General features: G+C 39.7%; 1 protein-coding gene and 1 pseudogene across 2 annotated transcripts; one reads left to right on the top strand and one right to left on the bottom strand.

The window, feature by feature from the left end:
• The first annotated feature begins 2,405 nt into the window (after window positions 1–2,405).
• On the top strand, window positions 2,406–8,715 carry LOC143892806 (ferredoxin--NADP reductase, embryo isozyme, chloroplastic-like; annotated as a pseudogene). The gene is made up of 4 exons (XR_013255626.1): window positions 2,406–3,097; window positions 6,687–7,018; window positions 7,546–7,765; window positions 8,073–8,715. The product of XR_013255626.1 is annotated as a ferredoxin--NADP reductase, embryo isozyme, chloroplastic-like (transcript).
• Window positions 8,716–9,895: 1,180 nt separating this feature from the next.
• LOC143892803 (cinnamyl alcohol dehydrogenase 2-like) lies at window positions 9,896–17,880 on the bottom strand. Its single transcript, XM_077397673.1, has 5 exons — window positions 17,674–17,880; window positions 15,810–15,923; window positions 13,292–13,805; window positions 12,519–12,672; window positions 9,896–10,301 (listed from the first exon to the last, which is right to left on the bottom strand). Exons 1-5 carry the CDS (start codon window positions 17,769–17,771, stop codon window positions 10,099–10,101), a joined length of 1,083 nt encoding a protein of 360 aa, XP_077253788.1. The 5' UTR covers window positions 17,772–17,880; the 3' UTR covers window positions 9,896–10,098.
• Window positions 17,881–23,754: the final 5,874 nt, after the last annotated feature.

Genomic DNA, 23,754 nt, shown 5'->3' with positions numbered 1-23,754 from the left:
ATGAGCAGACGGGCGAATGTTATTATTTATAGGGTCATTAGTTTACAAAAAGGCACCTGGTATTGAAAAATTATTACAAGAAAGCCACTCTCTCAATAATTACCGGCTGGGAGTAAATTATTTACGGAGATAGCAGGTCGGGTTTATTCTAGGTAGCTAGCTTTGTTTGGATGACGGGGAGATTAGGAGAAAAATAAGTAAAAAAGAATAAGACTTTGAAGGTCTTTCTCCTCGTTCGCCTTGTTGAGTCGTTCGAGTTGCTCGGTCATGTAGATGACCTGCTCCTCGAGGGTGGTGGCATCAACCATCATCGCTTGTCGGATGGAGATTTGAGAACTGCCTTGAGACAGGGAGAACACGAATGTATATCCGGACCTCTATCTGGCGCTGGATCTCGAACTCGAAGAGGATCCAGAGATATCCGACTTGGCCCTCGGGTTGGAGGCAACTTTCTTCATTGGTTGCCCATTGACGTAGTCGACAGGTTCCACAATCTGGGAGAGTCCCGCCATCGTCATAGTGCCAGTTATGGGGCCAGTAGGAGTATTAGTGGAGGAAGATGGGCTAGATTCCTGCCCCCGGTGGTAGGGACCAGTGTTGCGGCTCCATTTCTTGCGGCCATTTGTGATTAGTGTTTGGTTGCGCAAGAAGATTAGCGGAAGATATAAGGTGTCGTTATCAAAATCTAGGGTGGAAGAGAGAGAAAGGGAAGAGAGAGAAAAAAAGACAAGAATCTTCTCTTAATTCCCCATACAAATTTCTCCATTTTATGGTGAAAAAAGAGGAGAAGATTATGGGGTAAACATCTCCGCCATGTGGGCGCCACCTAGGACAAAAAGCAATAATGACGTCTAGAAGTTGTCTAGTGGTCAAAGGTCTAAATGACAACCAAACATGCTTTGGGGAGATCTTTGGAAGATCTCAAGCATTTGAAACTCCTACAATCCCCCCAAAATGAGCAACCAAACAAAGCTAGGGCTGCAACTCAGGTCGGGTTGAGGCCAATCCGACCCAAGGGAACCCTTTTTCCAACCCAACCCAACCCGATCCGACCCAAATTCAACCCATGTTGGCAAAACTCAACCTGAACCCCACCGGGCCGACTTCTTTTTTTTCGGGTTGAACCCGAGTTGCATAATTAGTAGTAATAGTAAGTCATGCATGATACCTCTCTTGAGATAAAACAACGCTGGAAATAATTTATAGGGCTGTTTTATCTCAAGAGAGGTTTCATGCAAGATCTTCATCTTGGGTTACCTTGTATTCCAGGATACGTAGTTTGGATAAGTTATATCTGTACAATTTTTATACCCGAGTGAAAAATACCTCTTCATCTAAAACAAAAATAAGTACAATTCTACCTGTTGCCAACAGCCACATTTATACTCATTTTTTAAAGATTAAATGTTCGTAGCTAATCGGCTGTAACACAAATTAACAAACAAAAGAGATAAATAGAGAGGGGAAAGGTTGATTCGAGGCAACCAGACCTCCTAACAACTCAATTATAGAGAAGCCATGACTCTCCTAAACAAAGTAACATTTGCTATAATTTTTTCTTCCTTTTCCATTTCATTGAAATAAAACTAATTAAATACAAACACAGAGTTAGTTACACATGAGCTACTCATTTCCCTGTTTGAAAAGACACATAAGCAACAACCAGCACCACTACCCAAAAACCCATAAGCCACAACTAAACAAAAACTACAGCCATATCTAAATAAAAAGTAAAAACTACATTCTATCCCACTCCACAATCATCATAAGAAAATGCACATGAGATAAAATGCCTTTTTGGGATAGATCTCATCCCGAGTAAAGCGTGCAAAAAACAATGAGATACATTCTATCCTCGAATAGAGAATTTATATGATGGGTGGCCGTGAAAACACGTGAAGTCTAAAAAAAGGAGGTACAGCCCACTTTTTTTTATGATCCAAACCGTTTATCTGCTTGGGCACAACGTAAATAGCTTGTGCCCAAAAAATCATTTCCATAGGATGATCCTAACCCTCCGATCTATAGAAGATTTCATAAATGATTTTTGAAAATCTCCATATCCAGATCAGTTCAGATCGGAGGGTTAAGATCATCCTATGGAAATGATTTTCTGGGCACAACCTATTTAAGCTGTGCCCAAACAGATGAACGGTTTGGATCATAAAAAAAAGTGGGCCGTACCTACTTTTTTAGACTTCTCGTGTTTTCACGGCCACCCATAAGATAAATTCTCCCTCGAATATACCTTATTTGGGACAATATGTCCCTACAGTGCCAGTCCGCCTCTCCCGTTTTAAATGAAGGCGCTAGTAATTTTTCATAAAGGTGGTGACATTTTTGTAACTTCAAACAAATTAATTTATTCAGAAGTACGTGGACAAAGCCAGTACTAACTACTAGTTGGAAGGGATCACACTCTTCTCCTTCTCCTCTCCTTCTGCATGTGATCTCCAAACCCTATTAAAAAAAACCATAGATTTCTCCATGCTTTCTATCCCTAACATCTCTCTTTATCCCTGGATTCGATAACCCTAATAAATCTCTCGATTCGAATTTCTTGATCTCTTCAACCCGATCATGGCGCATTTGTCTGATTTTTTTTTCCTGAATTTGTAGTCTCTCTCTTTCTGTTTTGTACAGAATTCATCTTTCCAAAATTCGCTTGCTATATTGATTGTAATGCCGATGATGATCATCATGATGCTTTTGCTTTGGATTTCTCTGTTTCGATATTTCATTTTTCCTCTTATCATACGCTAGATTTCAGCTTCTTTTGAAGGAATTCTGTTTTTATCCGTATTTATCATTTTGTTTATTTCTTATATTAAGAGATGAATGGCTTGCAGGTTTTGATGTGTTTTTCCGCTTCAGTTTTTCATGAATAATCTGTTTTTTAGAAGTATTCTTGTTCCTGAAACCCTTTTTTTTTTTTTATAAATATGATGATTTTGGTTGGGATTTCTCCAGGTTTCTGATTTCCTCTTTTGAAGTGATTCTGTCGTGTGTTGATTCTAACGGAGAAGTGAATTGCTTGCAGTCTTCTATATCTGTGCCTACTGTCAATGATACAATTCCAAGGAGATATGGATTAAAGGTATTTGTTTACTCCTAAAGAACTTTGATTATCCTAGCTCCCTTATAGTTCGATGAGATTAGGGTTCTCATTTTTGTTTTTTACTCTTCTACTTTATGTATGCTATATTTGTGATGTGTAAAGATTAGAAAAATGCTTATTGGTGTTCTGCCATGTGTGTATATTGAACGTGCTGATTATATTATGCTTATTTATACTCAACCACTGTTAAGTGTGGTGGTTGTTTTTAGTTTATTAGCAGGCTGCCAAACACATGAAATGCAGGTTAAGAAGAAATGTGAGAATTGGGTAAAATAAAGTGGGGGCAAAAGGCATGGAAATGTGTATCTGGAAAAAAAAAAAGAATTCACCATGTTCTTATTTCTGGACGACTTAAGTTTTCTCTTTTTTATCTTTCAAAGAAAATGTAATTTTCTCTTTTTTTTCATTGTCATTGTTAAAAAAACGAAAAATAAATTAATCCTTTCTCTTTTAGCAAGTTTTTCTTTATTTGGTGATTGGATAAAGAGAGGTGTGTTGAGTTGGTGATACAAAATCACCGGTTCTATTTCATTCTTAAAGTGGGTACCACTTGGCCTTTTTCAGTGGGATGTATTTTCTCTCTCTATATAGGGTTTGTATATGAAAGAGAGGGTTTTGAAGAAGAAGGGAGAATGTAGAGACGAGAGGAGAAAAGGCTAAGGCAACACTAGAGGGTTTTCTCTTGGAGGCCTTGGAGGCTTTTGTGGTGAAGCAAAAGCAAGGTTCTTCTTCTGCTCAAGATTGGAGAGAAAGCTAGGGCAAGAAAAGAGGGGTTTTCTCTTGGGCTCTATCAGGACTTTTTTATGGGGAAGCAAAAAGGGTTTTTCCTCATCTTCTTCTTTATCAATGTGTATTCTTCTTCTTCCATTATTCTTCTTCTCTGTATAGTTTTCCTCTTTGCAAGACAAGCATTGTATTGGAGGGTTTTTCAAAGGGGTTTTCTTCATACTCGGTGTAGATATTTGAGATATTTGAGGGTTGCTTTGTCCTTGCATAGAAGATTGGAGATGAGGGTTTTATCGGTGGATTTTACCGGTGGAGGTAACATTGTACTATTTTGGTTCTAAATAGTGGATTAAGTGTTGCCTTATCCGTGGAGTAGCCCATTGTGGTGAACCACATATATTCTCGTCTTCTTGTGGTTGTTTGTTTTGCTTCCCTTTGATGGTTGTGGTTTGTTGTTATATATTTTCTCCATCTTGTTTGTGCAAGATCTTGGGTAATTCTGTGTGTTCTGTGTGTTCGCTGGTGGTAGATTGGCGGATGTTATTGGCGGTGGGTTCTAGCCACTACAAGGTGGAAGGTATAAAATAGGGAAAGTGATGTGGGATGCAATAAAACTTACATGGTTAGTAATCGTCAAAATTTAATTTTTGTAGGGGTTTGAAATTTTAGTAGGCGTCCATCTAGCCCTTCCCAGACCCCGCAATGGCGGGAGCCACGTGCACTTGTCCGCCTTTTTTTTAGGGGTTTGAGATTTGAATTATCAATTCGAAGAAAGGTGTAAATATAATCGGGAAAGAATCTTTTGGATCGTTTATCTTGCTGGTATTGATCACTGTTTCAAAACTCCTCGAGTCAATCATCGATTCACCTGAGTCGACTAGGTTTTATCTTTGGTAGAGTTCTCGTCTAGGACCAAGTTTTGCCCTACCAAGTCAATCAAAAACTCATTTGACTTACGCAAGCTAATGAGAAGTTAACCAAATCTAATTATGGACTCACTCGAGCCGACTCCTGTTTACCTTGACCAAGTTCTCGTCCGAGGCCAAGCTTTTAAACAATGGTTTCTATAGACTTCTTATGTACAGTTAACCAATACAATTTGAGGTGGCTTGTGGTTATTGTATTTAACTAGAGTATAGCCAAGCATGTGCAGTGCGCTATGAAAAGAAGTGTGAGAGTGAGCAAAAAATCTAAGTTTGAGGTAAAAAGGATACCATCTTAATTTTTTTCAGATTTTTTCTTTTGTTATTTTTATATTCCTTTCAGGTTTCTTTGCAAACTGGCTAGAGAATTTTATTTTTCAGATAAGAGAATGACAGGTAAATAAATTACATAGGTATGTTAAGCGATTGAAATTTAGAATCATTAGAAGTTAATTATGTGAAATTTTGAACCTATTCATCATAAGCAAAGTGGAAAATAAATCTTTTAAGGGATCTCTTGAAACATCAATTTTAGGGGATCTCTTGAAACATCCATTTTAATTAGTATAGATAACCTTTATATTCATCTGGCTGCTTGACTTGAGCTAACCGCAAATCGTTTTGATCTCATTTACCAGCATCACGTTGCAATGAATGAGCCCATCTTGCTTCTTTCTACATAGAAGATGGCATTTAATTAATAGAATTTTACATGGAAGAAAATGATCCATGTGGACGAACCCAACTAGTGTCAGGATTAGACTTATTCAATTTGAGCTGGGTAGATCCTTTCACCTTCTTCATGAAAATTTTCTAAAGGATTCATTAGCCAACCCCAACTAGTTTGGGACAAAGGCTTAGTTGAGTTGAGTTGGGTTGTACAGTCTCAGTCTGCACAGATTTTTACTGCAGCGTCAAACACTCCCAGGTTTTGCTGGCAAAACTTCCATTTTTTTTCTTATTGAATTTTTTATATTGATTTCCAGATTTATTGATATACCTAGAAATTGGTAAAGTGTGCACGGAAACTAATCTTGGATATCTTTGCAATAAATTGAGTGATATGAATCTGTGATCTCAGAAGGCTACTTGTTGAACTCTGGCATGGGCAAGTACACAGTTTTTTTTTTTTTTTTTTTGATGACGCAGGGTGTCCCCACCCCCTTCTAGAGTAGGACTATTCCCATATGGATGCACGCAGTGGCCCACAAACCACGTGCATCAGGGTAAGTCCGGGTGGGATTCGAACACTCGTCTCTGGGGAGCAAACCCTTGACTTTATGCCGAAGAGCCAACACCCATTTGGGCAAGGACACAATTCTTGTCCTTCAAAAACACTACATCTTAAAATGGATGCCATCACATGACCTGATCTCATGTGATGTCATCGTGCATCTTCCATCTTCGAAAAATCGGGCGTTTACATTGAAGCCTTCTGGTGTGTATTAAACTTCAGTCATTACATTGAAGTCGCATTTCATCCTCATGATTTTATGAGCAAGTAATTGCAGTTTGATTGTCATTGGAATGAATAACTGGCATGGAGGCCTTTTGCCTTAGAGCTCTCGAAAGTGTCCCTATGGATTTGATGGTCTTGATCTTATTTTCATCGGATTTTTGCGACTGAACTTTACATTCTTGATTTTTTTATCTACTAATTTAAAATGCAGCTTTCTTATATAGCTTTTATAGATGCTCCCTCTGAGTTACAAGTCACCTTATATCAGTTTCTCTCTGTGAAGTGTATGCTACATTATTAAGCATAGGCTATTGGCTCTCACATTGCAATTTGCTTATACTAATAATGGTTTCCATTTGAAAAAAATGAAACATAATGATTTCCATTTCTTGATTAAAAAAATATACTTTCAGGAGTTCCTATTGTATTCTCAAGTGCATACTTTTCTATCCTAATGCAGACACACAATCTAAGGTTTCAAGATAAATCATGGGCACCAGTCCCATTGGTGGATTGAAAACCAAGAATACACCTTCAAGACATTGTTACAAAGTCTCCATGTCAGTACAACACACCAGCAGAATTAAAGTCACAGTTTCACCTTTAGAACTAGAGAATGCCAATCAGCCTCCTCTCAATTTATACAAGCCCAAGGAACCTTACACTGCAACAATTGTTTCTGTTGAGAGGATTGTTGGCCCGAAAGCTCCCGGCGAGACATGCCATATTGTAATTGACCAAGGTGGGAATGTTCCCTATTGGGAAGGACAGAGTTATGGCGTAATTCCTCCTGTAAGCAATTTTCTTGAGTATCTGTTCTTTTTTGTGAAAATCCTGGTATACCACATAATCAGTGATTATTTAGAAGAGTATGCGTATATTTGTGTGTGTGTGTGTGTGTGTAATATATATGTGTGTTTGTGTCTGTCTGTCTGTGTTATGTGTGTTTGTGTCTGTCTGTGTCGTGTGCGTGTGTGTGTGTGTGCGCGCGCCCGCGCGTGTGTGTGCGTGTGTGGTTGTACCCAAGTTATTGCATATTGCTTATATGTAGATAGTCTCTGTGTGTCACCCAAGTTATTGCATATTGTCAATTGAACTAAGTTATTATGCCAGGATACTAAATGCGCATGTTGGCCATGTTGATACATCACGATGAAGCCTTAGTTTGTCTTTGTGCTTGTCTTTTTGGAATTATCTGTATATTTTCTTCCTGATAAAGATTTCATTCTTCCTAGCTTTTGTTAGCACTGAGTGATGATGATTTCATTAGGGACACTAAGTTTTTCATCTTTGAGCTTTTCTTATTTGACTTCATGCAGGGTGAGAATCCTAAGAAACCAGGAAGTCCTCACAATGTCCGTCTTTACTGAATTGCGTCAACAAGATATGGAGACTCATTTGATGGAAAGACGGCTAGTTTATGTGTCCGCCGTGCTGTCTATTATGACCCAGAGACTGGAAAAGAGGATCCATCCAAGAGCGGTATCTGCAGCAATTTTCTTTGCAATTCAAAGGCCGGAGACAAAGTCCAGATCACAGGTACATGGCTATTCTTTGAAAGGACAAGAAGATAAGAATGCTCATTCTTGGATTCTTAAGAATGATCAAAGGAATGCTGATTTTGTTATTGTTTTTCCCAACGTTCAAAACCCTGCTGATCAGCTGAGAGCTCTGCTGGCTCATTTGGCTTAAAATAAAATACCAATTCCAAGCTCCAAATTTGGTTCTGTCAATGATCGGTAACTTTTGGGTCCTAAATTAGCTTATTTTGCACTTCTAATTCAAATTCCTGTTCCTGAATCCATTCCTTACCACTTCTGGTAAATATGTTTCTACATTGATGCAGGCCCTTCTGGTAAGGTCATGCTATTGCCAGAGGAAAACCCAAATGCCACCCACATTATGATAGCCACCGGAACTGGCGTGGCCCATTTCAAGGCTATCTCCGCCGCATGTTCATGGAATCCGTCCCCACATTCGGGTTTGGACCGTTTGGTGGTCTCGCATGGCTCTTCCTAGTGGTGGCAAACACTGACAGCGTCCTCTATGATGATGAATTCACCAGATACCTTCAGGACTATCCAAATAATTTCCGATATGATCGGGCCCTGAGCAGGGAACAGAAGAACTGGAATGGGGGGAAGATGTACGTTCAGGACAAGATAGAGGAATATAGCGACAAAATCTTCAAGCTCTTGGATGAAGGAGCACACATTTACTTCTGTGGATTGAAGGGGATGATGCCCGGGATTCAAGAGACACTGAAGCGAGTTGCAGAGCAGAGAGGGGAGAGTTGGAAGAGAAACACTCACAGCTTAAAAAGAACAAGCATTGGCATGTTGAGGTCTATTGTAAGTTCAGTTTTTTCCTTCATTTATTATGTCATTTGCTCTATTAATCAGCCATTCATGTAGGGCAGCTTTACAAGCAATTCCTGTTCACCTGTACTCTATATGTTTCCCGGTAATATTAGTGGGGCCCTTACGCTATATTCCCTAGCAAATCCCAAAAAAATATATATACAACTTTGGTTAGCAAGATACAATTTTCTCTGAGTTATATTATATGGTGTAAGCCCGTGTAGTCCAATATTTTTAACAAACTACTGTACGGCCCACACCATAGGATGATCCAAACTGTCCATTTGATGGGCCAGTACATAAATAGCCTGTGCCCAAAAAATCATTTCCGCAAGTAATATTAGCCCTCTGATCTACAGTGGAACTGCATATTGTGGAAACCTCTATAGATCGGAGGGTTAGGATCAGTGCACAACCTATTCATGTCGTGGCCTATCAAATGGACGGCTTGGATCATCCTATGGTGTTGGCCGTACAGTAGTTTTTGAAAAATATTGGAGAATAGTGGATTACCCCCATTTAAATCTCATTTTCTATGGCTAGACAAAACGATTGAATTTTAATTCTATAGAGCCACTTTGGATACCCTCTAAAAATTATTTGAATACGATAATGGATTAAGGACCTAGGATCACCCACCCAATAGCATTTGCTCATATCAACGGAACAGATCACATAAACAAGTTAGAAGTGGGACCCAATAAGTGTCTTTAAGAAGTTACCAAAAAACTGACCTTCTTTTTAGCATTTGACAAAATCCATTCTGCAGGCTTAGAGAGTAACGGGGGTAGTTGGAAAGTCTCTTTCGCTCTGTTCAGAAATGATATTATCACCACCCACCACTTGCTTTGTTACTTTCCCTAAATCTAATCTATAGTGGCAGAAAATATCCATAGACCCGATCATTATACACGAGGCAGTGTACACGTGAGAGTTTCTTTATTTTGGCTTCTTTGTTCTACTTGTACAGTATCCGATGAGATAGGCAAAGGATTGGGCCTATAGTTCAATTGATTGAGGCTTTGCACCCAACATTGAGGTCATTAATTCAATCTCAGCTTACCTAGAAAACAACAGAAAAGGGAAAAACAGGTGAAGCTATATATTTCCAGCCTTGTTTTTTCCTCAAGACAGACCCCTCTGGTGTATTTATGAATTATGAGTTATGACTACTCTATTACACTACAGGAGGCTGCCCCAAGTAGAAAAAAGGGGTGAATATATCATTTCCCAAAATCAAAATTTATGGGAGTGACCTGGGTCTTAGTTACTAAAGCATAAATATGAACCCCTTCTGTAGCACAAGATAGATAAAAACCTGGCATGTTTATTTAGGCTGTCATGACACTCCAAGTACTAATTAGTAGTCCTAAGAAGGGACACAATACAGTAGAAAGGAACATAATAAGCAACCCTAGTCCTTGCATCACTCTACTATAGTAATGCACCCATATGGAAATCCGACGATCAAGATGACTTGCGGCCAGGTGGTGGATGCTGCAACGCCATTGGCTAAGCTGCTTTTAAGGTGTTTCCGATGTCGATGACAAATCGGTATCTAACATCATTTTTGGCAAGGCGCTCAATGGCCTTGTTCACATAGTCCATTGGAACAAGCTCAATATCAGCAGTTATATTGTGTTCCGCTGCAAAATCGATCATCTCTTGTGTCTCTTTCATTCCTCCGATGGCAGTTCCGGCCACAATCTTCCTACCTGCAGGATCAAAATTAAAATGTAGTGAATGCAGGTAAAGAGCTTAAAGAGAATGTCCTATGGCCTAGAGGGTCCTCCCACATTTTATTGAAATGAACATTCATCCACAATCTTAGATACATTCCTAAATGGGGGGCCCCCGCGTGGAGCAGCATAAATCAGTTTAGATATCTGTAGTTTTTAGATTTAGCTCTATAGTTGTTCGGTATAGGTAGGCGTCTTAGAGATAAGAGTCATATAGAATGGCTTGGGTAGGAGTTTTAGAGGAAGTGGTCGTGTGTTTTTTATTTATAAAAAACATGTAAGCAGTCTTTTCAAATTAATGAAGAATTCCAAACTCAAAATTGTGTTTTTGCACATAAAGGAGGAATGACATTTCCCTCGAAGTGGGTCAAGAGGCTGATCTCATCACCTCTAAGAAGATCAATCATGCTGCGAACCAATTCGGATTCGTAACAATCTTCTTCTATTTCTTGGCCGGTCTAGTCTTCTGGTACTGGTAGCTTGGAGATTTCAGAGGAGGGTGGTGGCTCTCCTTGGGCTTTTGAGTTTCTTTTTAGGGTTATTCCCTTGGCTTGTTATTGAGGTTAGGCAATTAATCCGCTTGTTTTTCTCACTTTATCAAGAAAATTTTGAGGTCCTCACCGGACAACTCTTTTTGGGTTGAAAAAAATCCAGTTTGTATGCCTTGCTTTGAATCATGGATGGAGATGTGTTAAAATCAGAATAGGAGGCGCCACGTCAAAGTTCAATGGCAACCGCACAAAATGGCAGTTTCACGAGCAAGAGCTCCAGTCCATGGAAGACTAGAAAAGGTCCGTCAAGTGAAAAAGATGCTCCAGCTTCACCGAAAGAGTTGTGACCATAGCAACTTGAAAATTTTGAAGAACGTGAGTTTAGTGTTTCCAAACCACGGAGATCGACGTGTATTCCAAAGGTGAATCCAAAGAAATTTTACTTGTTTTTGTAAGGTGGAGGATTCGGCATTTTTTGAAGATACAAAACGAGTCAAGGAATGGCGAGTTGATAGATCGAGAAGATTTTCTCAGAAGGAACTTAGCGTGGCTTATGAAGAGTTAACGTTGAAGGGGAGTGCTAGAGTCACTGATGATTTGTGCACGGCGTTGGAGGGGCCGAGCCGACATGGTTGAATCGTAGTTGCTTTGATGAACACGAGTCGGTGTTGAGGGGGAGAATTGTGAACATGTCTATTCACCACCGACTCTTCATAGAGTCCTTTTAGATGTTTGATTTCTAGAAGCTTAGGTATTTACAGTTTGATTTTATCTACTTTATGGTTATCAAATAAAATTAGAGTTTGTCTTTAATGTAACTACTTCAGATATAAAAGAAGAGTGAACTTGGGTATCAATCTGAGATTCCACAATTATCCAAAGTGTGTTTACATTTCACAATTTTTCTCTTGCCTCACCTTTTTGCTAAACAGTTTCTCATCTCTTTTTTTTTTTTAAAGTTTCAGGTTTTGGCCAATGCTGAAACGAAATACACATGAAATCAGATTTTTACAAGATTTTGATGAAATTCCCACCGAAATTGCCGAAATTACCACAAGTTTCTCATCTCTCTTATAATTTCAATATATTTCTTTCTTCCAAATTACCGAAGGAGGTTCACAGTTAGGGCAGCATGATTGACCTAACCTGTAGGTTATAGAAGATCTAAAAGCAAGGCCTATCAAATTGATAGTATTTGAATCAATCAAAGGTGAGATGAGACCCACTATGCAAGATGAGTCCCACTAAGCCGCTCATTGTATTACCAAGAGATGACATTCTATTAGCAATCTAGCAAGAAGCCATTTCGCGGCTCCTCTTTTGCAAGAGAAGAGCCAACTCATAGCAGAATTTGTCTTATTCATTTAATTCATATGAGTAGGCACTTCTTTCTTGAAAAATAGGTTCTAGAAAACTGTTTTCCAAAAGGGGACTGATATCTGCACGACCATGTTTTGATAATGGGACGACTTGCCTTGTGCTATACTTCTTTAATGGGTTGCTGAGAGCTTTTTCGGTGATTGCAGCAATAACTTTTGGCAGTTGGTTAAAAATGCGTAAAATGAGGTGACTCGTGCTGTTATCAAAACATGGCCGTGCAGATAGCGGTCCCCTTGCAAAATTGCTTAGATATATACTGATGCATAATTGTACTAAAAGACCGACTCTTTGTAAATATACCAATCGTTGATTGTATACATACCCATGAGGAGAGGGAAAACAGGCAGCTCAAGTGGCGTTGGGGTGGCACCAATGAGGATCAACTTCCCATGAGACTTCAATAGAGTGAGCAATGGCATCAGAGGATGAACGGCAGCCACAGTATCGATGATACCATCCATCGTGCCCATCGCAGCCTGTATACAACACCAAACCCAAAACATAATAAATATGCCTGTAAGGGAATTCACATCCATTTTGATCAGAAGGTTCTCATACATAGAAAAGACCATCCTTCACCTATGGGTGGTGGTCCCACACTTGATCAAACAGTTGTGAAATGTCTTGCACATTGTTTAAAACTCAAAAACTCGGCGAGGTGGGGTCGACCCAGGTGAGCTAATGATTAACACAATCAATTTTCATTGAGTTGAGGAAGTCAAAGGAGTTCTCCACTGACTTGGTAGAGTAAAACTCAGGCTCGGACCATAACTCAACTAAGGTAAAATAGAGCCAACTCAGACCAAGAGCGCTGTATTTCATCTACATTTTTGCCACCTAATGACTGCTACCCATAGTTTAAAATTTCGGCCAAAACATGCTGTTTGTGCCGAAATATTTCAGTTTTGGCCAATGCTGAAACGAAATACATAGGAAATCGGATTTTACCAACATTTTGATGAAATTTCCACTGAAATTGCCAAAATCACCACAAAAATTTTATACATTTCGATGGAAATTTTAAAAATACTTATAATTTTACCTGATTTCGGCCGAAATTTCCACCGAAACCGAAATTTGAAACCTTTTTGTTACCTGCATTTTCTCGGGGTCGCGGCTGACCAGGAACGCATCTGCACCAAGTCGCTCAATTGCTTCCTTCTCCTTGCTAGGTGAAGTACTTATCACAGTAACCTTAATTCCAAAAGCCTTTGCAAACCTCACCGCCACATGACCGAGCCCGCCGAGCCCGACCACCCCAACATGCGAACCAGGCTTGGTGAGTTCGAAGAATTTCAAAGGGCTATACACCGTAATCCCTGCACATAGAAGAGGCGCCCCTCCATCCATCGCTAGTTTTTCGGGGAATTTCACCACAAAGTGCTCGTCAACTACCACTATATCGGAATATCCACCCTTGGTTATCGTCCCATCGCGGTCAGGCCAGGCGTAGGTTTGTATCATTTTAGGACAGTAGTTCTCGAGGTCTTGGTTGCATTCCTCGCATTGGCGACATGAATTAACAAGACACCCAACGCCGGCCTTATCACCCACTTTGAACTTTTTCACCTTGCTCCCTACTTCAGTCACTATGCCGGTGATCTCATGCCTGCATGGATAGAACTCAAGTGAGTCACTGTAAAAATTATAGTCAGGTCAGGTTTGTGGAAATTGTTCTGTGCTTTGCTCTTATTGGAAAAAACCATATCAAATTTTGATGCTGCCCATAATAATGAATGATCTGGATCTCGTATGCTTGGCACCAAATCAACGTTCTGGATTTTTTGGCTAACGAGAATTGACTTCACAGCAACCACATCCATCATTGATGTAAGGTTGCAGAATTACTCAAATATCTAACTGTCTTCAAAAATGTGTATGAGATCCTAGCCATTCATCTGATATGCTACATCGTGGCTGGGAACACTAATAGGATTTTTAAGAGGAGATTTGAGGATTCTAACCAAAGAAATGGAACAATGTTTGACAAAAAGTTTAACATTTAACAGGAGAAGCTAATACTAAACCTCGACGAATTAACCGAATACTTGTCTGTGTTGACTCAACTCAACTCTTGAGCAAAACAAGTTGACTCGTTTGCAACTCAGTATATTATAAAAAATTAATTGCACATAACCCCTGTGCCTAGCATTAAAGTGTCTTTAGTCTGCCGACTAGAGATCACCAAAAACACATGGGTCCGACCTTATTTGGGTGATGCAAAGCATTCATTTGATGGGCCCTGACATAGAGAGGGTGTCCACAAAAAATCAGCTCCATAGGATCATCCCAGCCTTGCAATCTGGGGAGCTTAAAATGGACGGCTATAAACCGCCACAAATCTGTCCATTTTTAGCTCCACAAATCGAAGGGTTAAGATGATCCTATGAAGCTGATTTTTTGTGGACACCCCATCTATGATGAGGCCTATCAAATGAATGATTTAGATAAAAAATGTGGGACCCATGTGTTTTTGGGCAGCGGACTAGAGAATGATCTCTAGTCGGCAGACTAGAGACACTTTCCTCGTAGTATATATGAGAGAGAGAGAGAGAGAGAGAGAGAGAGAGAGTTTATATGGTATCCAGGTGCAAGTAATTAGGGCGCCACATGTTTATAAGAGCATAACAAAAACATAATAGGATGGTCGTCAGTTCCATTTTGATAGTCAAGGTTCTCTCTATGCCATAATTTTTAATTATGATTGATAAACATTCCTTGATCATAATTGTTTTTTGTTTCACGCCTTTCTGAAGTTTTTTCGTTTAAATTTCCCAATAAAAATGCTAAAAACAGAATTTGCAATACATCAGCAAAACGTGAAGTTTTCAAGTATCTGTTGTCCTTCTAAGAACCTATTAATCTTCAATAATAATATTTTTTGGGTTCCAATTTCACTCCATTAGTTTCTTAAAATAAAATTCATTTAAATGTATTGGCTTTAATGAGGATTGAGGGATTAGATTTTTGTTGCTGGGGATCTTCTTAGCACTTTAGAAGGATGACTCGTCCAGTCTAAAGGAAGAAGTTATTCCTCCACCCTCATGTAGTATGATTGCATACCCTGTGATGAAAACAGATGTACAGCCCCAACCAAAAGTGCTAGTGCTTCTGGGGTTCTGTTTTTGACGCCTAGCGCTCGGTGAGTACGGACTGCTACATATCCCTTGACCATGCAAACTCCATCAACGAACACCTTTAATCTCCCAACCGAGATGACTATAACCTTTGACTTCCTCAAGGTGCCTTTGGATGGAGAACCCAGCAGTTGGTTCTGTCGCAGTGACATATTTACTCCGATGGGCTTGTGACATTAATTGTTTCTCTGTAACATTTTGTTATATAGGAATGCTAAACTCAGGAGCGCCCTTGCAAAAATGGGCTGAGAGGGGGCCTCCATCGGCTACACGTCACCGTTGTGTATTTATAATAGTTGCAAGTCAAAGAGTAGGATTTGAAACCCATTTTTACAAGGGCGCCCTTGAGTTTAGCATACTTCTTTATCATATAATTAAAAAGAGATATATATATATTTTTATGGGCTTTTTAACGAAAGATAACTATGTTAAAATAAAAGCAACGGATAAGAAGAGGGCGTAATAGAATAGGATACCCGGGGACACAAGGGTAAGTGGTCATGCCAAGGTCGTTCTTGATGAAATGAAGATCAGTGTGGCATATCCCGCAATACAATACCTTCAACGTCACGTCACTCTCGCCAGTGGCCCTGCAAAAATCGTTACCAACGTCACTTCATCCCACTAATAATAACTCCAAATAAAGTCACTGTAAAGACAAATTGAGTAGTGCCATTATAAAAATAAGGTAATGCAGACATCAGTCCCCACAATAATTCAGAAAATGTATGGAGGATGGCTCTTTTGCAATTGAATAACTTTTTTGTTTGGGTCACCGTCGAGATAATTTAGATGAGAAGGGGCCCACTAGATTGGAAATTTAATAATTGAATGGCCCACCACTAATACCAACAGTATGGCCAGTAGATTTGGGAAAATAATTTTACCGGCGAGTTTTTAACTTTTTATATGGTGTAAGCCCGTATATAGTCCAGTATTTTTCAAAAAGTATTGTACGGACCACATCGTAGGATGATCCAAACCGTCCATTTGATAAGTCACAACTTAAATAGGTTTGTGTCCTAAAAAAAAACGAATTTCCATAGGATGTGATCCCAACCCTCCATAGGAGTTCCTCTCATCCACAGAGGGAACTCCATCATATTATGGAAACCTCTATAGATGGGAGGGTTGGGAATTGGGATCATCAAATGGATGGTTTAGATCATCTTATGGTGTGGCCCGTACAGTACTTTTTGAAAAATACAGGAGTATACGGGCTCACACCGTATAAAATCTCATTAAGGGCCCGTTTGGATACCTCATATTTTGTATTTGGATTTGGATTTGGAATTGAGTTTTGAATACAAAATGAATACATCTGCCAGCTCATGTGGAGGGGGAAGGGGGTACTTTCTAGTGGAGAGGAGAGGTTGAGCAGCAGAGAGGGTGAAGGAAACTGCCAGATCTGTGGATTTCCAATTTCTTATTTCCACAGCATATTTGGAAATTTGCTTTTTTTCACTGTCAGTTGCTAATTTGGAAATCGAAGGATTTGATCCGGATCCAAATCACAGTGCAAAAAGGGCTGCAAATGTGAGAAATCCAGAGCATCCAAGCATTGCCAACTTACCAGATCTTTGGAACACTCGTTTTTCAGGGGAAAAAAAATTGAAGAAAACTTTTTTCATAAGCTTCGAAGTGTGAAACGCGGCCCAACAAGTGTCAAGTCTCATAAAGTATTCTTTTAATGACCAAAATGCCCTCGCACCAGCACCAAGATGAACACTGAGGTGAAGAGGAACCCGGGCCGGAAGAGATGAGGGGGAGAGAGAGAGAGAGAGAGAGGCCAAACAAGCGCCTTGCCTTGTAAAGTATTTCTCTTGTCTTTGTAAAGTAGTTCGTAAATGACCAAAATACCCTCCCACCAGAACTAAGAGTGAAGGTGAGTAGAGAGAGACAGTGTGTGTGTGTGTGTTAAACGATCACAATCGCGGCCCAACAAGTTTCAAGCCTCATAAAGAATTCCTGTATTTCATTAATGACCAAAATGCCCTCGCACCCTTACCAAGATGAACACCTCAGAGAGAGAGAGAGAGACGATTCGTAACCCCAAAACAAACCGATAGATCTGTCGAAAACACCAGAGAGAGAGAGAGAGAGAGAGAGAGAGGATTCGTAACCACAAAACAAACCGATAGATCCGTCGAAAACACCTCAAAAAACAAACGATCTCAGCAAAAAAGAAACGATCAGGAAGAATTTCGAGCTAAACGTGGTTTCAGAGGGAAATCCGAGGGCTGATCTGAATTTTCACACCAATTTCAAAATCACAAAAAAAAAAAAAAAAAGTTCAATAAAACTTTCGAAAGAAAAAGAAAAGGAAAAAATCAGCAATACCTTCTGGCGAATTTTAAGGGAGACAAGATCCCAGATTCATCACGAGCAGCCCACCCAAAGGCCTTCTGTGGGTATTCATCTTCGGCTGATTTCGACATCTTCGTTCTTCCTCTTTTCCCCTCTTCTTTCTTCTTCAACGAAAGGGACCGAGTTCTGTGTAGTTTGGGTAGAGAGAGATAGGGAATGGGTGACACACGGAGAGTGGGTTTGGTGCCTCTATATAATGCCATTATTTTCATTACCTTATTTTCAATCCGATTACGACTACATTATAAATAGTATATAAAAAATTTATACCCTCTTCTCTTTACTACAAAAAGTTAAAAAACTATGGACCCACTTCTCTTTACTAAAGTTGGCCACGATTACCTATGCCTCTTTGTTTAGCAAAATGGGAACAGTTTCTCTCAAAAAATGTCTATTTTATATGGTGTGGGGCCCACTCCATGTGATGGTCCTAACTCTATGATCTATAGAGCCTCTATAGATGCGAGGGTCAGGATCATCCTAAATGGATTGTTTGGATCATCTCATGGATTGGCTCGTACAGTGTTTTTTTGAAGAATAATGGACTATACCGCCTTACATCGTATAAAAACTTGAAAATATACGGCTTCTTATGTTGTGAGACGGATATAGATAGGAGAAGTTATAGCGTGCGTGTGCACGTGAATCCAATATTTTTCACAAAAGCAGGGCCCACTTCATAGGATGATCCAGACCGTTCATTTGCTTGGCCGCAGATAAATAGGCTGTATCGGCCATAGGTCATTTATATAGGATGATCCTAGCCCTCCAATAAGTAGAAGGACTGTACATTATGGAAACCTCTATAGATTGGAGGGGTACAATCAACATATGGTGATGATTTTTGGGGTACAACCTATTTATGTTGTGGCCCAACAAATTAGGGAATTGGATCATCCTATGAAGAGGGCTTCACTTTATTTAGAAAACATACTGGACTTTATGCCCACATACCACATAAAATCTCATAAAATACACGGGTTTCTATTTTGGGACTCTGTACAAAAATACAAAGAGTGAGGGAAATTTGGGTTCTACTTTTGGAACAAACGCCCCTATTTCTAGGGTAAATAAGCTATTGTCGGTGCCGTTCACTTTTTTTTGTGAAGGTAAAGAGAATTGGAGAGCGATTCTACCTTTGCGACCAAAACACATCTATTTCTAGGCTAAATCGTGCCTTTCACTGTTTTTGTGGATTGATGAGATTAAAAAAATTAAAAAGGGGATTTGCTAGGGACCATAGAAAAAAGCATTTCGTGGAAGAGCTGTTGCACGCATTCCTAATAGCCACTTCGAGGCATGTATTTGATCGGATCCCGATTGGGACATCACATATCCTTCCATATTCTGTTGAGAACACCTTCATTGGATGATTGTATCCCCTTATCCAAGCCTTGTTTAGAGTTTCGCCACAAAAGGCTAAACCATTGACTTCGTGTGGTCCTTTACCGTATGCGTAGGATGAACATTTTGGGTCGCTAGGGTGCCACTTTGGGTCGGTTCGAGTTGAGCTTTTGCTGAATTGGAATCAACCCGAACCTGACCTGATTTTATGTTTAAAGCGTAACCTGAATTCCTAAAAATCGACCCAAGTTGCACCTGTTGATCACCTCGTGATGCACTACAAGCTCAGCAGTCTCGATTGCACACACATGTCCTCGTGTGGCACCTAAAATACCCGCACAATAGTTCTCTTTATTATATTATATTATATATTATAATTTAATGGGGACTGATATATTCCCCAACCATATTTTGATAATGGCACCACTCAAATTGTTTTAAAATATTTTGGTTAGATGTTTATTGCATTTTCAGTATTATAACAGCTGCAAAAAGCTAATTAAATAAAATGTAATGCACGGAGAGTATGCCGACATCAAAATATTGTATCTATGAATTTTTATCATCTTCGTGTGACGTGTGTGACGTATTGAGTGACGAGGGATGATAGCTGCAAGAAAATTTGAAATTTATATATCATCTTCGTCCAGTGTTTGCCTGACCATCCTTAGATCATCATAATTGGATGGTGAAAACATGGAAAGTTTTAGATTTTGGAGATCATAATTAATGTGAGCAACGAAATGAATCACAAACCAAGTCATCCGAGTTCCCATGAATATTTTCCTAACCTAAGATACTTACGATCTGTTTGGTTGCAGGTAGTTACCTCGTAGAGTAGTGGTGTAAGTAGTCAACTTAATGAAGCAAGCAAATTTGAGCATCATTAGTGTCCAAAATTTCTACGCATTTGGTCGCCTTTTGTAAAGAAAGTAATGAAGTGATAAAGGACCACTCAGCTATATACAAATATTGCATGTTTTGTTGCTATATCATCAACTTGTGTCGGCTTGGTTGCCTTTTGTAAAGAAAGTAATGAAGTGATAAGGGACCACTCAGCTATATACAAATATTGCATGTTTTGTTGCTATATCATCAACTTGTGTCTGCTAGAGAACAGCTAAAAAAGTGGTCACTCTCACAGTTCATACCTCTCGGTAGCAAAAATCCACATGCGATGGTCGGCCCAAAGTGGGACCACATGTGCCACGTATTTGTCAAGTGGGCCACACGTGAGGGGGAGTGTTAAAGTATAAAAGATAAATAACTCATTTCTCCAAAAACTTAAGCTATTGGAGAAGTTGGTAAGTTAACAATCCTATGAGACAAATGGGATAACTTTGACACTTATTTTTCAATTAAACATGTATGATTCTAGTGCTTAGGAGATTGAGCATTTCCTTCGGAGCGTGTTTGGAAAGCATGAAAAAATATTCCCTAAAATATTAGTAGACTTGGCAAACGGGTGGGCCGGGCCGGGTTTGACCCGACCCCGTTCAGGTCGTGAAATGGGCTGGGTCAGAAACAGGTCCCTCATCTTGGACCCGCACCTGGCCCGTACGGGCCGGTTCGACCCGTGGGTCACCCGGTTTATTATAATGAACGTTTGTTTTGTTTTTCAAAAACTTCTCCGCCACATGCCGTATGCTAAGACAAGCGTCAGAGATGCGCTGAATATAATCACTTCTCTCAAAAAGGTCGCGGACAATTTTTCTACAAAATGCAGTGGAAAATTTGCAATGACAAAATTGTCCTGACCCACCATGAACGAATTTAATCACTTATCTACAAAAGGAAGGGTGGTTTCGGTACTCAGGGATCACTACTGCCATAATAACGACAACTCAACTTGGGATGTGGGACTTTACTGATTTGACGAAAATACCCTCACATGTTTTTGGCATTTTCGTCACATATCCTCGATTCCTCTCCCAAAAAGTATTTGGTTTTTTTTAACGGGCACCCGCGGGTCCACCCGGCTCGGACCAGTTTTGACCGGCCGGGTTGACCTACGGGTCACAAAATGTTGACCCGGACCTGAAAATTACTAGCGGGCCAGGTCGACCCTCGGGTCCAAATCAATTCTTGCCAGGTCTAAATATTAGTGGAGATCTTGCAAAAGATGGGCGGACAGTGAGAGAATTGAGAGCGTGGGAGTAAAGGGAGCAAACAAAACCCTACGAAAATTAATAGTATTTTTTATTTTTATTTTTTTTTCCGGGTAACATGAGAATTAATAGTTGAAATTATGAAAGGGAAAGGCTACCGATTGGCACTACCATGTTCTGATAAATGTACTAAATCACATTTTCTTTTACTTTTTAACCGGTTGTCAAAAGGTTATCACAATTTCCAAAAAAGCACCCATAAGTAAATTAAGAAAGAAAAGACAAGGTAAGCTAGTGTGATCAGTGCCAATATCAGTAGCCTAAAATAAAAGTGTTAATGTTATTGGCACTACCGTGTTTTGATAATTGCACTGATTCGTCTTGTTTTTATTATTTAAACAGCTGCCAGAGGAAAGCACCCATTTAAAGAATAAAAGACAAGAAGAGTTAGTGCTTAGTGCCAACATCAATAGCCAGTAAAAGTATATATATTTAGAGAGAAATGCTAGATTCAAGGCCGCCCGTGTTGGCTGCACAACAACGTCTAAATTGACTTTTCAGCCATTATTAATGTAGGATGGTGACGCGCAGCCAATGGGACGCCCTTTCATCTCATTTTTGCAAGGGCCTCCTTATGTTTAGCACTCCTCATATTTGGATGCAAGGGAAAACTTTTCTTCGAACGCTGTGATCGGCAGGAGTGATCCGCCACCACTGTCCCCCATGGGTACTTAATATAGGTTACGTCATTTTAGAGGGCACGTGGAAGAGGCTCCACTTATAAATTGACACATATACGTCCGTAGTAAAATGAAAAGACGAAAATGCCCAGAAAATTTTGGGGTATCCACCCAAAGGCCAAAGCAGCGAGAGCCATCAATGAGGTACTGATATTTGTACGTAAGGATATTGTTTGTCGTTTTATCCACGTGGGCAATAACGCTCGATCGCCTATCTATCTTATCTAGATTATCCTACTCCTCTTCCTCTTACGGCCCCTGGCGACCCAAAAAAATAAAATAAAATAGGGCTGGCAATTTCACCCGTGAAACAGGGGGCCCCGCCCCGCCCCGCCCAAAAAAACAAAGAGTGTCGCAAAACTCTTTTTCCAATTTTGCCCCCAGAATTTATATTTTAATCGTCTCATCTCAGTTTTTTAACTTGATAATATAAAAAATTTCTAAAAACCAGTGAAGAGAAAATTCCTATCTATGAGTTTTTATATGATGAAAGGCCTTATAGTCCATTATTATTCAAAAAGTACCGTATGACCCACACCATTGGATGATCCAAACCGTCCATAAGATGGGACACAACCTAAATGACCTATTTAGGTTGTGCCCCAAAATCATTTACATTGGTTGATCCTAACCATCCGATCTAAAGAGGGTTAGATCAACCCTCTAATGTGTGCGTGGTCCCTCTATAGATAGCAGGGTTAGGATCAACCTAAGCAAATGATTTTTAGGGCACGACCTATTTAGGTTGTGGCCCATCTAATGGACTATAATGCCTTTCATCATATAAAAACTCCCTATCTAGAATTTATTTGTTGTTTTCCTTGATTTTATATCACCTTTTCATGCCCCACGTCACTCCCACCCTCTCAACAATCTCCATCTCCTCATCTCTCACTACCAGACCCACAAATATTCCATGGAATAGTTTTTCATGGTTGCCAGACGTGGCCTAAATGAGTGGGGCATGATGTGGGTTTGTTTGAGTGCCTCTGTGGGACAAAGACTACTCTAATTTAATCCGATGGGAACTAGCTGGATGCCAAAATAAAGTTTGTCGAACTGACCTAAATTCAAATATATTTTATGGGATTTGCTAGGGAATTTCGAGGACATGCATTTTAGGGCTGACTTTTGCACGAGAGAAGAGCCACCTGGTATGAATTAAATGAATAAGACAAAATCTGATGAAACGTAAGGGGCCGTTTGGATACGCGGATTTTAGAATCCATGTTTTTAGTTTGAAAACAGTGTAAAAGATGGTTCATGATCCAGCTGCTACATGCTGTCCTCGCATCGTTTCTTAGATTTTAAGCGAGAAAATTCAGGTTTTAAAAATCTCTCCTGCAACCTGAGGTTTTTAAAACCTGGAAATATGGGAGGATCTACTACTCTCCTGCTAACAGAAAGAAGGGCGAGAAGTCAAAAACGACGGTTGGTCCGCTTATTCTCTTGTATCTGGGCAACAATTTTGAAGAAATCCCGAATTCTAAAATCCACGTATCCAAACGGCCCCTAATCCTCTAGGGCTGTTCTCTCATGCAAAATTCCCAACCAAACCCATATTTCATTGTAGCGTAAAAATATCCTTCATATATTTTTACTTGCAGGTTAAACATGAGGAATATTTTTGGTATTTAACATCTAATATCGTGTTCACCGAGGCTTCTCATCTTAGGCCCTGTTTGTTTGGGATTATGACAACCGATGGTGAGCTCCCATCCTGATGATTGGACTCAAATTACATTCATTTTGAGTCCAATAATCAGTTTGAGGGCTCATCATTGGTTGTCATAATCCCAAACGAACAAGGCCTTAATGAGAATCTATGGAAATGATTATGAGTCCCTCCGCAAAATCTCATA

This window comes from Tasmannia lanceolata, unplaced genomic scaffold, assembly GCF_043159265.1.
Source record: "Tasmannia lanceolata isolate RefF3 unplaced genomic scaffold, GAP_Taslan_0.1 ptg000015l, whole genome shotgun sequence".
NCBI lineage: Eukaryota > Viridiplantae > Streptophyta > Magnoliopsida > Canellales > Winteraceae > Tasmannia > Tasmannia lanceolata.
This window is presented reverse-complemented; position numbering and strand designations above follow the sequence as displayed.

Coding starts and splice junctions, on each gene's coding strand:
- LOC143892803 (XM_077397673.1), bottom strand. CDS start 17,771: ATGTCGAAATCAGCCGAAGATGAATACCCACAGAAGGCCTTTGGGTGG. Junction 15,924..17,673: donor CCCTTAAAATTCGCCAGAAG/GTATTGCTGATT, acceptor CGATTTTTGCAG/GGCCACTGGCGAGAGTGACG. Junction 12,673..13,291: donor GCGACCCCGAGAAAATGCAG/GTAACAAAAAGG, acceptor TGTTGTATACAG/GCTGCGATGGGCACGATGGA.